Source organism: Fulmarus glacialis, unplaced genomic scaffold (genome assembly GCF_000690835.1).
Source record: "Fulmarus glacialis isolate BGI_N327 unplaced genomic scaffold, ASM69083v1 scaffold13001, whole genome shotgun sequence".
NCBI classification, from domain to species: domain Eukaryota; kingdom Metazoa; phylum Chordata; class Aves; order Procellariiformes; family Procellariidae; genus Fulmarus; species Fulmarus glacialis.
Genome location: NW_009193465.1, coordinates 38812 through 55015, shown reverse-complemented (window position 1 = coordinate 55015; position 16204 = coordinate 38812). Strand labels below are relative to the sequence as shown.

At 45.4% G+C, this 16204-nt stretch overlaps 1 protein-coding gene across 1 annotated transcript in view; it reads left to right on the top strand.

Annotated features, from left to right (window-relative positions):
- Window positions 1-1752: 1752 nt before the first annotated feature.
- LOC104071436 (ras and Rab interactor 3-like) overlaps window positions 1753-16204 on the top strand; it is a gene marked incomplete at its 3' end in the record, with an annotated part of 50981 nt that continues 36529 nt past the window's right edge. Inside the window, exons 1-5 of the mRNA XM_009587462.1 lie at window positions 1753-1809; window positions 4197-4312; window positions 8819-8995; window positions 9522-9708; window positions 13414-13528. Coding sequence (XP_009585757.1) covers window positions 1753-1809; window positions 4197-4312; window positions 8819-8995; window positions 9522-9708; window positions 13414-13528 — 652 coding nt within the window. The remainder of the gene's footprint in view (window positions 1810-4196; window positions 4313-8818; window positions 8996-9521; window positions 9709-13413; window positions 13529-16204) is intronic.

Sequence of the window (16204 nt, the reverse complement as noted above, 5' to 3'; positions counted from 1 at the left end):
TCCTCATTCTGGTTGGGTGGTCTATAACACCTTGTTATAGACCTTGCCTTGTTGGCCTTCCCCCTCATCCTTACCCACAAGCACTATGTCTACACTAAATTCACTCACAGGGTGAGGAAAGCCATTGCTTTTTATAACTAGTCTGATGTTTCTCTTAATAGTTTGCCCAGGGTTTTGGTTCTGACACGTCATGCAGCTTCAAATAATTTTTAATATATAGGGTTTGAAACAGGATGGCTTTATTTAAGCAAAACTGTATTCTTAATGAAGTTCGAATTCGAGAATTTTTCCCTCCCCTTTATTTTCCGATTCCCTTTCCCGTCTTTGTTAAGTGAGTACAATATGGAAAAGCATTCCCCGGGTTTTCATCCCTGTCTTCCTTCCTGGCCAGATGAGCTGGGAAAGGGCAAACCCTCTGTCACTAGCCCTGGCCCTGCAGTCAGAACGGGCGTGCTTTGGGCTTCCAACACTTCAGGTGTTTTTCAAAGGCACGGACAAACCCGTCTGTCTGTTCTCCAGCTGGTGGCTCTGCTGGGCCCTCCTAGAGCACTGACACCAGAGGGTGAGGAAGGTCTGTGACTTCCTTACGGTCTTACAGCTTAGGAAATTGTTTCTCTTCTTCCAAACATTTGCTTCTGGTTCCTGCACCTCACAAGCCTTTCCAGAGAAGTTAAGGTAGAATTATTCAGCAAACACTTTTGCAGCTTTTTGTTAAGGAAAAGTTGCTATCTTTGGCTCCTCTGACCTTGCCAGAAATGACTCCTGGCTAGGCCCGTGTTTCAGAAGCTCTCTTCTTTGCAGTGAAAGGGCCTTGCAGAAGTATAAATTATCCTTCGTTGCCTGTACACAAAGAAAAATCTTTAGTTTTGCTGATATGCTGAAATTACTAAGAGAACAATTTGGGTTTGAAATAGGCAAAGGACAAATGACCTGAACAGCTCTGATTATGAATACGGGGGAGAAGGGCTTATCTTTAACACGGCAACTGTCTGTTGTTAGTAAGGGAGTAGGCTAACAAAACTTGCAAAGTGGTTTTGACTTGCAGAAGTATGTTTTGACTGAGTAAAAAGAGAAGGATGGTTGATAAGATATTTTGAGACAAATTTTTGAATGCAAAATATGTATGTGCAAGGTTACATAAAGATAGTATAATTTGTGAGGTGAATACAAGCCAAGTCATGTTACACCAATAGGATATATCAGATACAGTCCACTGTGGGGTCACAGGCAGCATATACCATCTGCATTAACTTCTGCATTAATGAATGCAGGAAACAGCTAGACTGAACAAAAAAAAGGGCTTTGAAAGAAGGCCTCTTCCTTCAGGGAATTTTTGATGTTTGTTTTTTATCTTACTTCTGCCCGTGTCATGGCTGTGAGTGTGAGAAGGCTTGTTTGTTAGTAGAGCTGACCTGGGTACTAGCAGTAATGTGAATTAGCTTGTATTTTGTTCAGGTTTTTTATGCATATGCAATTCTTTATAATATATATACCTTTGTGTATGTAAATGGAGGGACAGACCTAATGAACCTAGGAAACATAGTGAAGCTAGCAACTTAATAAACATTTAGTTGCACCTCCCTGCTCCTTGAGAGCACTCCGGTGCTGAAAGATTGTTGACAGGATCAAACAAGAGGCTTTGACAGGGGTATTGCCACTGCTTCACTGTAGGCACTTACAACTAAGCTTGACTAATTTAGGAGGAAGAACAGCTCTTCTAGAGGAGCTGAGAGTTGGCCCCTAACACCTGAGATGGGCACCCCTGCAATGGGAGCTCTCTCTGAGCGACTAGAGCAGAAACCCAAGCAGGTAACGCAGCTGCTGCGGTTGGGTGGTTTACGGGAAGCACCACAAGCACCCCCTCCTTCTCCACTCCTGAGAAACTTGGCCCTGCTGCTCATGCCGTTAGAGAATAATCATTAGTCTTAATCACCGGGTTTGCGCTCTGATGAGTGACAGTGGTTACATGTCCCTCCCAACATCAGTAGCTCCCATCCAGCAAGTCTTCAGAGCTGACCTGACTCCTGACCTTTGAATGGGGGCAAGATTCTGCTCAGTTCAAAATCCAGATAAGCTGAGGTCATGTCCTTTGACTGCATATGGCAGTAATGAGGAGAAATGCATTTGTTAGCTTTAAACCCGGTAACGGCAGCAGCCAGGGCACCAGAGCTTAGTACAAGCTAAGTTATTCTGCCAGCAAGCTCCATGTTTTTGGGTAGAGCCTACTCCTGGAGCTCAGCTAACATCCTTAAAGCTAGCTCAACTATCCTTGCTGTTCTCTGCAGGCAGCAATACAAGTCCACACAGTTACTTCAGCGTGATGCTGGTCTATCAGACCTTCAAACCGAGCCCTGTGCTGTATAAGACAGCAATCTGGTGTCATATATGAGCAGAAAACTGTCTGTGGCCACTTACTACTTAATAGATGGACACATGAATTAGCATTCTTCCACCGGCACAAGTGGCCATTACACCCTTCGCCCCAAGGAGTATAATAGCACTTGCACATTTTTGTGATTTCCTCTATTGGCTTCAATGACCGGGGAGGTGAGGGCTACGTGAGCTGGTGAGTGATTTAAGGGCAGATGTGCTGTCCCACACCTGATCCCTCTGTGCCCATTAGTGGAGCTCCCAGGCAGGGTGATGACTTGCTCCACTTTGGCAAACATATGTGAAGACGTGCAGGCAGGGTCCAGCTGGGGAAGGGTGGATGCCTGCAGTCTGTGTGTGCAAACCCCTGCTAGCCTTCACAGATGCGGGTAGTTTCGCAATCCCTTGCAGGTACAGAAAAGCTCACAGAAGTGAGCCTTCAACTGCAGGGTGCAAAACTTCACTGCTGAAATTGAGGCTACCTGTAACAGAAAGTGAAATAGGTAGGGAACAGAGAGGTTTGCTGAGCTATGAGGTGTCAGGGTATTTGGGAGACCCTTGGTTTGCCTTACCTTTTGGCAGCTGGAACAGCTGCTGCCTTGGCTATTAAGTATGGTGCTTTCCAGGCTGAGCGGAAAGGCCTGGACATGCAGAGCATCAACTGTAGATCAAAGACCAAACAGACAAAGGGTGGACATAAAAGTAGAGTGGAAACGAGGAGAGCAGTGAGCAAGAGGAAGTGCTCTGCCAACCACAGGTTGTCCGCAGACCACAGTTTGAGAAGCACAACTTCCTGAGCTACACATTTGTCACCAAGGTGGACCAGTAACACAAGCATTCTGCAAGGTAGGAAGGACTACTGAACAGGCAAGCCTGCCTCATGGGACACACTGAGCCCGTCATGTCACGTCCATTATCCAATTTTTCTGTACATCTGAGAACCTTACAATGCAGGAAGCTCCCATGGCTTGATTAACATCCTACATCTTTTCCCTTTCTTTTCGCCTATCAGACAAGATGATTGGTTTTTTATTTCTGACTAAAGGGTGGCAATCAGCTGGGTGTGAGCTCTGAAGACCTCAAGAACTTTCTTCTCTTTCTGCTTTTTTCATTTTTCATTGTAGTTTTTTTCCTGTTTGTTGGTTTGATTTTTGTCAGATCTCTTGGCTCTGTTACGAAAAAGCATTTATTAAAGCCTGAATTTTCTGTGAGGCGGTGTTAATGTGTAATGCACAAAGTTAGCTGTTGTGCTATGGGTTTTTCCATGTGTCACTTCACTGCCTTCCCATCTTCTAAATACTCTGTTTTATGATGAAATGACTCAAGAATTTCACAGATGACGGAGCTCTCCCTGTAGCTAGGTTGGGTGCAGTGCCTCAGTTCCACCACCTGTTGGAAGAAAGAATTGAGAATCCAGCAAGGTGACCCAAGCCAGATCCAGAAAGTAAATGAATCCTTCTCCTCCATCTTGGATTAGTTTGATCTGAACTGATCAAATGAGCAAAGATGAGCTGGCTTATAAGAATAACGAAAAGGCATCGAGAAATGACCACATCTATGAAGGAAGCAAAATGAAGCTTGATGTCCTCTAGCTGGGGCACTGCATAACTTCCCTCCCAGTGAACTGAAAGTAACAGCACATAAATTCACATGTGTCTGAACAAAGTCTTTTAATGAGTCTATCTAATGAGAAGTGATATCAAACCAAGGAAAGCATGGATAGCTATGTATGTAGCAAGGGTCTAACTGATGAAACCTTGTTGCACTTCTTTTGCTGCTACTCACGTAACGCTGATTATTCCTTCTCCAGTTCATGCTCTTTTCAGGAGGAAGGTGGCTATGAAAAAAAGGGATACAGAGATCTGCCTCTATCAGCAGTGGCACAGAGCCCTGCAGCCGAGACCAACTGGGTTGGTTGTGACACGGGATGTAAAACAGGACTGTGAGTTTTCTGTCAGTCTTTTAATCTCAGCACCATCATCTGACCCATCTCCACAAAGCCCCGTGCTCCCAACTCTCTCTTTTAACCACAGAAATTACCAGCATTGTCCATCTACTTCCACTGGGACTGGGGTGTCAGCCTCAGGGGCTTCTATCTTTTCATGTGCTGCTTGTGCTTCTGCTTCATGTGCTCCTTGTAAACTGTGTTGCTGTGCTTGAAGGATTTCCACATGTGAGCTTCAGACACAAGCTGGCTTGTCCTGCATGGTATCCCTTCAGGTACCAGGTGGCTTTGGTGAAGGAAGTTGCTCTTCACCTGGCGCATGGAGTTTATGGCCACTTGTCCATCTTTCTCCCTCAGTGGCAAGCCAGCTGGCACACATTTTAAGACCTGTGGTGCCTGCCCTGCTATAAATGTAAATATACCAGAGTATCTCTTTCCTTGAGGACAGCAGAGCAAACCCTTGCTCTCGCTCTCTCTTGATGTCTTCTAATATTCAGGGGGAGAAATAAAAGCAGTAAAACTTAATAATAAAGAACTAGCTCCTAATTCTTACACCTGGTCTATTTAAACAACACTAAAGCCCGTGGTCTTTACTTATCAATGCACTACAGAGCATTTGATTTGCGATTTAAGATTCAGATTTAATAACACCTGATGCATCTTCTCAGATCTGGTCTGGAGACAGGCAGAAGCTGCAAATGTGCAGGAGTGAAGAATTCATCTGACAGTCCCTGCTGCTGTTGCACACAATTTCTGTGTGTCTCAGCTGCCTCGGGGTAATTCAGAGTGACCAGGCCTATATAGTACAGCCAGGAAGCCCTAGTGTCAGCAAGTTTGTGGCAATGTTTCTAAAGTCCCTTGCAAAGGTATGCCCAGGCCTGCACCTGCATGAAATTCAGTTCTGATGATTTCTGGGAATATTCAGCTGCCAAGTGTGGATCTTCATTTCTAAAGCAATGAGTCATGGTGGTGTCATTACTTCAGTGTACAGTCACTGTGCAATAATTCAAATCACCATTGTTGTTATTATTACTTCCAACAAGCAACCTGATACCTTCTGCCAAACTGGGGCAGGTGTGTGAATGTAATCACTGTGCAATTAATTAACCTGTGTTGCCAGTCAGTATGCAACACATAGCTCCCTGCATCCCAACTGAGTTTAATTTAGCAGAGCGGCTGCAGGATTTAAAAGTACTTTGCAATAAGAACTCAATAAAAAAAATGAAAGGCAGGCAGCTCTAGGGCCAGCTTTTCAGCTTCGTATCAGACCTAACAAAAATGAGCACCTGCCTATATTAATCAAAGTGTTTTGCGGGACTGTGGGAGAAGGAGGAGATAGTTGCATATTATTTCTGAAAACTGTGAGCTTAGAAATGATCTGATGTGTGAATTCTGAGTGAGCGAAATAGCAAAGGCCAGCTGCTCACCGCGGTGGCCCCGCAAATCCCTTCAACTGGCAGCACAGCAAGAACCCGGGAGTTGCCTGGGCTCCCTCCTCTCTGTGCACCTACAGAGCTACTGCGGAGCCAGATTAAATTGCTGGATTAAGCACTCCCATAGACCAGCATCTGGATCTTTGTGACAGCTGTGCCTAGTAAAGAAGTCAAACATCGGTGCCATAACTGCATCAACTGGTGTGTCATGGGTCATAGCATTACAGCTGGAAAAGGTCTCTTAGGTCATTGACTTCCATTTCTTAGCCGGCGCAGGATTTGACTCAATAAAGTGTTTGCTACTGCTCTAAAGATGGCATTTTAAGAGATTTTGTCAATGCAATCCTCTTCCCTTTCTCTTGGGAACTTATCCATCATCTGTTATAACTTGCTGCCAGGAAGCGTCTAGCCTAACATTCCCCTGTTTTAATATGATCCCATTAATGACTCTTCTTGCTTTTCCTTTTTATCAAAGCCTCCTGGTTCTCTGAGCTGTTCTTTCCTCCCTCTGTACAGGTACAATAGCCTGCTTAGTTCCTTCTGGGCTGGGCTGGCTTTTGAGGGGAGGATACCCCACACCAGGGCTCTTGTCCCTGAGGGCTGCCAAAAGGCTGGGCTCCTGTTCTGCCAAAAGCCTCATCCACTGCCCTTAATTATCTGCTGTGAAAGACCCCACACACTCAAATCGTGAGATGTTTCCATTAATACAAATATTTTCAGACTCTTCTCTTTTTTATCTTGTATGTCTAAGTTTGGAATGATTTTCTGGTTTTCGTCCATTCTCCAAAACTTAGACAACAGGCCCTACATGCAGCCGCATGCATTGGAAGGTCAGTTCTGTTATTTTCCTTCACCACTCTGTTGTTCTTGTTGCCAAACCTGCGTTGCTGCTGTGAGCCTGTCGAGGGAGCAGAGGGCTGGGTGCCTCTGCCTGCATCAAGCCTGGGTTCCCCCACAGGGAACACCGTGCCAGTGTCACTACATGCCTGGTCCTCACCAGGTCCAAGCTGCTTTTATTACTTCCTTGTCTTTGTTGATATCCCTCATTTCCCTCCAGGCGATGGTATTCCTGAGCATCAGGATGAAGAGCTTTGCTGGCCTTTTTCTTTTTGCCTTACATAATTAATGGGTAACGAAGTTCAGCATCACTGGAGCAATTGTAATGCATATCACCTTCTGGTGCTGCAGCCGGACGTTATCAGCATTGGCCTCCTTTTGATCTAGGTTTCACACATCATTGGCAAGATCAGATTCATGCTTGTGTGACATATTTGGGGAGTAGCTTTTGCTAACAGTGTTATGGAACATTTCATTGTAATTCACCTTTCTTTTCCTTCAGCTCATTATTTATTACTAAGTATGAATGTTGCCATCCAACACACGTTTTCCTTTCCTTTCACATGGCTACTGGGGATTTCTTTTGGTTTCTACTGTAAAGAAAGAAACCGAGAGATGAATCAGATTAACTTCGAAAAGCTGTCCTCCACTGTTTTACTCTGTATGTTCAGATGATACTGATTAAAACCATATGTTGTTGCATCTGAAAAAAATTTCCTCACCTGTGTGACAAGCTGGGCTTTTATCACAAATGAAGAGAGAGTGTTTCACTTATTTCTATTTGCTGTTTTAAGCACAGTTCTCTCATTCTTACTGTCTTGGCTGTGATCTCAAAAATGGCTTGATTAAGATCAAGATTCTGTGGACTAATACCCTGAATCAACAACTGGGATTGCAGAGGAACATGTATTTTCTAAGGAAGCTGTCTCTGTAGGGTTGCAAAAGAAAAAAAACTACTAAAAATAAAATCTCACTGTTGGTTTTGGGATTTGAAAGGCTATTTTTATAAAAACTAACTTTTGGGATAAGCATGCTGTGTTAGGTTAGGCCTTTGAAGGGACTCTCTTTTAGTAATTTAAGTCTGACCTTATTTGAAATGTACTACTTTAAGATCTGTATCTTTAAAAATAAAAGGAAAAAGAAAAAGTCTTGAAATAAGACCAAGTCAAAAGTGAGAGTCCTTCTCACTGACATCTAAGCAGCAAAACTGGTGCAGAAAAACATTTTATGTATGTTCTCCTACATTTTCTTTACTTTTAAAATCAATTAATCAAACAAGTGACAAGTCTGAATCCATGAGTCTATAGCCTTATCCAGTAGAGTTCTTACGACCAGACATTTCAGCACAAGTGTTTCCACTGACTGCAGTGCTAAGCACATGTATAAATACTTTGTTGAATCAGCGCCATAGCTAGAAACCAGCATTTAATACCAGTCTGTCATTAGACTGCAGGGACTAAAAATAAATGGAATTAGTTCTTTGTGTCTCTGATCAGAACAGGAATCTAAAGGAGAGCGTGTCCCAGATCTTTAATATTCTCAACCGCATAATTTCAGTATTCTTATGTCTTGTACAGCTGAGAATAAGCTCTGAGACGTAAGGTGCAACTGGGCGTTGCTAACATGTGGTGCCGCAGGATGGCCCCTCTCTTGTCACTCAGCATCTCCCATGCATCTTTTTGGAGCTTCCAATTATGTCTTTAGGACTGGCCAAAATGACAAATGTGGCAGGAAAAAAAGAGGGAAATCAAGTCTTCATTTCATCCCCCCTGAAGGTCCCTCTGGTGTTTCTCCACGTTTCCTGTGCTCCCTCCCATTCCCCTCCCTCGGCGCAAGGAAGGGGTTCGCTATGTCTGTGTCCTTTGAGTCTTGTCCTGCAGGACTTGCTGTGTCGTGCTGAGCAACCTCGGGCTGTTTGCAGGGCTGCACCCTGAATTATTCTCCTGCTGCAGATCGGCCTTTAGGAATCAGCAGAGATACCTCTTCTGTATTGGATAACTTGCTGCTGAATGCATCCTAACACATCCTCTTCCTCCTCCTGTACTCTGTGAGTGACAACGGAGGTGGAGGATTTCTCCCTCCCCATGAGCAGCCACCGGTGGCTCCCTGGGTGCAGGGGTGGAGGAACATCCACCTCTGCAACCACCAGCACCCGCGCAGACTCGTCAGTGGAGACGGGGAGCGCTCGGTGTTATTTTTAAACAGTGAGATGTCTTAATGTGCCTTTTTGCAGACTGCCTAAGCTGGGCGCAGAGGGTGGCTGCCACAACACGAGAGCAGCTGATGGTGCCTCTGGCTACTGCTGGCAGGCTTCGCCCGAGAGGCTCCGAGAGCGGGGCGAGATACCACACCGGTGCCCATCACAACTCTCGTGTGATGGGAGAAGTGGTGACAGTGGCATGGCCACAGGGTGAGCTGCAGGCTGCCTGGCCCCTGCACACCTCAAACGGACACTGTGGCTCGGTGTGTGCGTATTCCCGGCTGCTGGCGAGGTCTGCAGCCCCTTTCCTCTGCCACATCACTCCCTTTGAAGCCATGAAACATTGCTCTGACCCTTCAGCGGGAGGATGGGACAGGCATGCTCTACCCTCTGCAGCGCTGGCTGCCTCTGTCTCTGGGTACCTGTGCTTAGGCAACATAGATGAGCTGAAACCAACAGACCTCAGCACAAAGCACCCTGCAAGCCTGTGGTCTGAAACCCAGGTGTGCATCATTAGCATGAGGCCATAGTCCTTAGGACTAGGCATATCTGTCCATCTGTGCACCCAGTTTGCCTCTGTCATAGCAAGGCGTCTGTGGTCTGATGCCCCTCGAGGAACTCTCCTGGTGTGTAAGTGCCTCTGTGTGTGCCTGTGTGTTTGCATTTACAGTCCTTACTCCCCCCAAGTTTTCCATTCGCAGTTCTGCTTACAAGGGACTCCCTTGCTGTGTTTCAGCCCCATCAGAGATATCAGCGAAAAGGGAAAAGAGACACGTCTCTGTCAGGCCACTGCCCTGCAAAACTGCCTCCCGCTTCCAGGGATCAGCATCCTTGATAAACTCATCAAGACCTGTCCCGTCTGGCTTCAGCTGAACATGAACCAGGAAAGGGCTGGGGCAATACTTGGCAAAGAAACAGCAGGGGTAAGTCCAAAGCGGTTTTGGTTCAGACAACCACATTTCCTGTCCTTGGTGGAGCTGGTTAGGAGAGCAGCATTTTTTTCATGTGGAAGCAAAAATATTTAGCAGACTATGCTCTCTGTTTCTATTACCTTTTGATGCTTTAGCCACTCACAATGGCACAAGACAGATATAATGGCTTTGGGAGAGCAAGATATCTTGCTTCTGGTTTTATTTACTTAGTGTGTAGATTCATGGAGATGCCTTCCCATTCACCACCATACCCACAGGTATGTTTACTATCCTAATTTGGAGCAATAAAAAAAAATCCCCGAAGAAAAGGCCCTTAAATTCTGGGAACTGCTGGGAGTCATTTTTATTGCAATAATTGGTGTCTGGTCCCCATAAGCTGAATATTAGAAAATGGCAGACTCGTGCAAAGCTCAGAGCTTGCTTAAGGAAAACAGCTCTGTAGGAAAGGGAGCTCCCCATTCCCGGGGTCTCGGAGGTGAGGCTTGGCAGGGAGTAGGTGTCCTGGTCGGGTCTGGGTGCAAATGACCTGAGCTGATGCCAGAGTATAGGGGAATTCACTCACTCCTGCTCTGAGGAAGTTTGGACCTGTCCCTTGGCTGGGTCAGTCTATCCCAGGGCTAAAAGCTGGCACAACCAAGTGACAACCTCCAGTGGGACTCACCTGACCAACCTGGACTGTGCAGCGCACCTCACCCTGAACGAGACTTCTCAAATAAGTTGGGCGAATTATTCTCTTTGTTTTTCTGCACTGACTGTAAAGGGAGACCTGAGTGACTGTCTCTGATATAGCCGTGTATGGCTCTGAGCCTCCTCGGGCATTAGCCACTCCCTGCAGGCAGGGCCATTCCCCACCTCTCAGCGGCCTTGGGGATAAATCTTGCCTCTGTGCCTCCCGCTCACACTGTCCTGGGGCACGGTCTTCAGCTACAGCTCGAAGCAGGCAGGAGAAGAGCTGATGCATCAGAGGTGTCCCATGGCAAGGGCAGGCTCTCCTGCCCGCTCTGAGCCCATCTGAAGCCGAATCAGCACCGCACCTTTCCAACCACTGGTGAAAATGGAAGAGACTGGTTTGTGTACCAGTCCTGACCTGAGCAGTAGGGTTAGGTACAGCTCAGAAAACCCATCTCCCTCTCATCTGACCAGCCGTGGTCAAATTTTAGCCTTTGGAGCCATGGCAACCAGTCATGCCAACCAGGGAACCAGAAGTGATTCGTTTCCAGGTTTCACTTCTCTCTTTGCTTAAATTTAATTTCAGATGAAGCACTTGACTGATGCAATGTGAGATAGTGCCGTCTGAGATCCAAGGTCACAGTAGTCTCTTGAGGTGGGTTAGAGGGACCGTGCTGTCACATGGGTGGTAGGACCTGGGGAAAGGAGAGCCTCTATGGCTTTTTCCTACCTGCAGATCTTTCTGTGATGTAGAAGGTGGGGGCTGCCCTGCATTAGAAATAAGGCTGTTTCAGCATGCACCTGTTTGCCATGCATTTATATGGATTTTCTCTGCACTGCTGGTGGACCTGAGCCCGTGAGGTTCAATTTCTTATGAATGGCAGAGGCCAAGACGATGGCACTGTGCAAGGTCGTGAAGGTGCCCCAAACCTGCATGTTTAGCATGGGTGTTTCAAAGTGACAGGAGATGCCCTTATGACTGGGACTCATGCAGAGAAAGGTCCTGGTTTCTAGACAAGCTTTTTTTGAATTACTCTGTCCAAGAAATTAATGTTTTCTTGATAGATTTCCACTGCATTATAGTTGATTAATCATTTTATCAACTTACATTTCTTTTTTCTAATATTAATATCCAGACTCTAGAATTAGCCCAATTTTTAAATTCAGTTTTTATAAAAATACCTTGACTCTCTCCTGCCAAAACCTGCTATCAAAAAACAGATAAAGGTGAAGATTACTTTTTCTCTGTATCTGCAGCTTCAAGGTACAAGGCAAAAATATCCTTGACAGTGAGCTTTAATTGGAAACACACTTAGGAGCTCACACAATACAAAGAATGAGATTTTCTTCTTTTTTTTCCTTTTTTCTTTTTTCTTTTTTCTTTTTTCTCTTTTTTCTTTTTTCTTCTTCTTTTGTCTTCTGTCCTTTCTTCTTTATTTCTTTTTTCTTTCTATTTTCTATTTTCTTTTTTCTTTCCTTTTTCTTCTTTCCCCTTTCCTCTTTCTTCTTTTTTCTTTTTTTTTTAATTTCACTGGTCCCATTGGTGGGAACCAATGGCTACAGTGGTTCCACTGGTTCCACTTAAAGACTCAGGGCCTCTTATTAATGTGTATGAATACCTGATGGGAGGGAGTACAGAAGACTGAGCCAGACCATTCTCAGTGGTATCCAGTGAAAGCATGAGGCACAGTGGGAATAAATTGAAACCCAGGAAATTCTGTTTAAACATTAAGAAAAGCTTTTTTACTGTCAGGATGACTGAACCTTGGAACAGGTTGCCCAAGAGGCTGTGGAGCCTCCATCCTTGGAGATAATAAAAACCCAACAAGACACAATCCTGAGTGACTTGCTGTAGTCAATCTGTCCTTGAGCATGGGGGTTGGACTAGGTGATCTCCAGGGTTCCTTCCAATCACATCTGCTCTGTGACTTGGGACCAGTCAATACACTTGAAATCAGTGCTGCCATCCAGAGGGATCTTAGACAAGCTGGGGGTACAGGGCTGGCAGGAACCTTCTGAAATTCAACAAGGACAAATGCAAAATGTTGCCCCCGGGAAGGCAGACCCCCGACAGCGATCCGGGCTGGCACTGCCTGGCTGGGCAGCTCTGCGGGAAAGGCCCTGCAGGGGCGGCAGGCAGCGAGCTGGCATAGACCTACTGAGGAGAGGCTGTGGGACCTGGGTTTGTTCAAGCAGGAGGAGAGACATCTTCAGGGGGACCACACAGTAGCCCCCTGGTACCTACAGGGAGGTCATGGAGAAGATGGAACCAGGCCCTGCTCAGCACTGCATGGTGGGAGGACAAGAGGCGACAGACGTACATTGAAACTGGAGGGGTTCAGACTGGGTACATGGAAACACTCCCTCCCTCTGAGGACAGTAAGTGGGGGACAGGTTGCCTGGAGAGGTTGTGCAGCCTCCATCCTTGGAGGTTCTCCAGACCTGTCTGGACACAGCCCTGAGCAACTTGGTCTGGCCTCATGGTTTCACCCAGGGGGTTGGACGAGAGCCGTCTTGGGGTCCCTGACAGCCTGAATGATCTTCTGGTCCCATGAAAAAACTCTGCTTTTAGACACTGTGGCCACCAGAGCCTTCGGCCTTATGTTCCACTTGTGGACACTTGAATCCTTTCCCTCTCAACGTACTCCCTTGCTTTAGACCCAGACTGGGACATTCTAGGGTGAATTGTCCGTGATTTAGGATACTTATGTGAGGAGCATCACTTGACAAATGTGAGTGCAGCTTTATACTCTTCACTTAGTGAAATAGTTTGCCGTAGGCTTAAGTGGGACATCAGTGATGCATAGAAATTTTGCTGGTTCCTTTGCAGGTCTGATTTTCACCCAGATGAAATGTCCCTTTATTCATTATTTTTGTCGTGTAAAGTTCAACCAAGTGGAACGAAGCTAAAATAAGATCATTTAAAGGTGGATTGTACTGATAAAGAACTTCATTGCCAATGACCTAAAATAAAGTTCAGAAGCTCACATAATGTACCAAAGCTCTTGATTCCTTTCTCTTTTTCAGATATTCTTGGTTAGGAAAGAGGGTAACGTGAACAACATGGTCCTTGCCGTCCGCCTGCCAATGCAGAACGAGGCTCCCGGTGTGCTGGAGTACAACATTAAAGAAGAAAAATCAAGTAAGTTCTTTATATTTTTTTGTCTTGCTCTGATTATTGTACCAAATCCTCTTGTGATCACCAGTATTTATGTAATATCACTTGCAATGAGCAGGTTCCTCTTGTGACCGGCAGCAGATCTTGCTTTTTCGGTGTAGTTCAGTTAATATTTCCTGCAGCTGCTATACCTCAGCTCCCCTGTGGTTCTGCACCTTGTGTTATCATTTACAGACTCGCAACAGGAAAATAAAGCACCCCCAGATGAGCAGGCCAGCGCTTTGATCAAGCGAGAGGAGCTGCCTTTCACCAGGTGGAAGTCCTGAGCAAAGTGCAAGGCACTGACAGACTAAGCCTTGTGAACTCACTGATTCTGTCTCTATATCTGCCACTGAATTTGGGGCCCACCAGGCGTCTGACATCTGCTACATTCCCTTTTCATGCACCTCATACAGTCATACTGAACAACCGGTTACTCCTAACCTGTTTGACTGTTTTCAATGCCTCGCTGTTTCTGGGAAGCAGCTGGGTCTTGGGGCTGGTGGTATCAGTGCTGTTCCTGATCAGACAGCCAAGTCTGCTGTGAGCAAGCAAAAATGAACCCAGTTCACAGTCAGCCACGTCTGATGCAGCCCTCGGTGTAAATGGATATGTAAGGCATATGATTTCCATTTTCCAAGAAATATTTCTAAACATGGGAATTTTAGGATAGTCATAGAAACACACAAAGAGTTGAAAAAGTTCATCAATAAAACTTCACACTATTTATTTATATGAACAGATCCAAATCCTCTGCCCCAAAGCCAGCTCCTCGGGGCATATGTTTTATTCTCTGCTAAAACACTTGTGTTTCCGATGATCAATGTTGTGGCTTATTTCTTCCCCCCTGACAGTTGCTCAAATGAATTTTTTCCTTCTCATATGTTTCTTTGCATACCTCTGCATCGTAAACAGACTTTAAAGCCAGAGGGACAACTGAATCTCTTAATCTGCTCTAATCTCAAGCAGAGACCACAGGCTGTCGCAGCGTTGCTCCTGCACAGAGCGCAGCTGTCTGCCTGGCTGCCGCGTACCCCCCAGGAAAGCTCTCCCTCTCATCTGTGTGCACCTTGGAGCACGCAATTGCAGAGGTGCCGCACATGTTCAGTGCTCCTGCATGAGGGCAGGAATAGCAAACCTTTTGCCACAACTTCAGGTGTCCAGATTAAGAATACAAGGGCAAGGGTTAGCTGCAGGGAGGGGAAACTTTTTTCTTTATTTAGTTATTTGAACTTGACCCAGGGCTTACATTTTGCATGATGGGGAATTGGGTTTTGATGATTCAAGTTTTCCTTTGGATAAAAGTTAAAAAATTGAATCCTGCCATCCTAAAAATGTCATTTATAGAAATGTTACTTCTTGACTTGTGTCCTGTGCCATAAAATCTGATTTGTTTGAGGACAGGCAAAGTAAAATGTAGTACAAAAATTTCACTGTGAGCTAGCCTAGCTAGAAAGAATTTTCTGCAATGTTTTTCAAACTTGCTTGCTATTTCTAATTTATCACTAACTTAATGCAAAGAATGTGTTCAGAGACACAGCTTTCTGGTAGGAAAAGGATTAAATCAATTTCCACCACTTTCATACAAGTTGCAAAGTAAGTGGAGGAGGGTAATTAAAAATTAGCTCTCATTCAAAAAGCAGGAGAAACTGCCATCACATGTGCAATGATCCCAGCGGCCATGAGGCTGATGCATTCCTATGGTGGATATTCACATTATTTTTAGCTTGAGTTCTGTCAGTGTTGTGCTGTAGAAAGCCTCTCAGTTCTCCATCCCACACCATTTTGACAGGAACACGCTGGGCATGGAAATGGTCGTGCTTTTGCTTCCTTTTGCATTTAGGGTAAGTAACCTGGCTTTTGAGTTTAGAAGAAATCAAATTAATTCCTGATAGTAAAGCCAAAGTACTATATCTGGAGCAAGGGGAGATGGTAAATCTTCTGTGTAAGAAGTATCAGAGTAACCTAGTACATTAGCTTTGATTTATTGTCTCTGCATTACTCCAACTGCTTTCTAATTTTTTTTAGGAAATAAAATGATATGTTGTCTGAATGCTTTAAAAGAATTAAGACTAGAATCTGAATTACCTTGCTAAGTACCCTGGTACATCTGGATTGCCTTAGCTTAATGAAGTGCCCTTCACTCCTTCCCTAAGTGTCAGGGTAGGAGACCTCTGAGCGCCCTCAGAGACGTTACCTTGCTGTGGAATGCAAGTCTGTGGAAAGTTCGGTGTTATGAGAGCGTGTAAAGCACGCCAGCTGCATAGCCTGAGGACCGCTGTAGACTGGCAGGGTTTTTCCTGGCATCTAGTCTTTAACTTCAGAAAGTGCCTCTTTAGTTCTTCTGTGCTTTCTAAAAGGAGGCTTCAGCTTGCCACTGAACATCACAAACAGGGAGGTGAATCTTCCTGATAGCTACCTGCTCTTTGAGTCTGCATGAAGTGGAGTAGAGCTGGTGCCCTTCCAGCGCCCTTCCAAAGAAGCAGCTGCCCATTCAAGAATCCCCCTTCCCAGCTGTACTGGGGGCAAGCAGCTTTGGTTTTGCTGGCCTGCTCTTAGTATTTCCTTTCTGAGTTGACACATAAGCAACGATCTGTGTAATGTGCCCCATGGAGAGCTGTTTGTCCCTTTCTGAGAGCTGATGCCTCCTAAAGGGTTTGA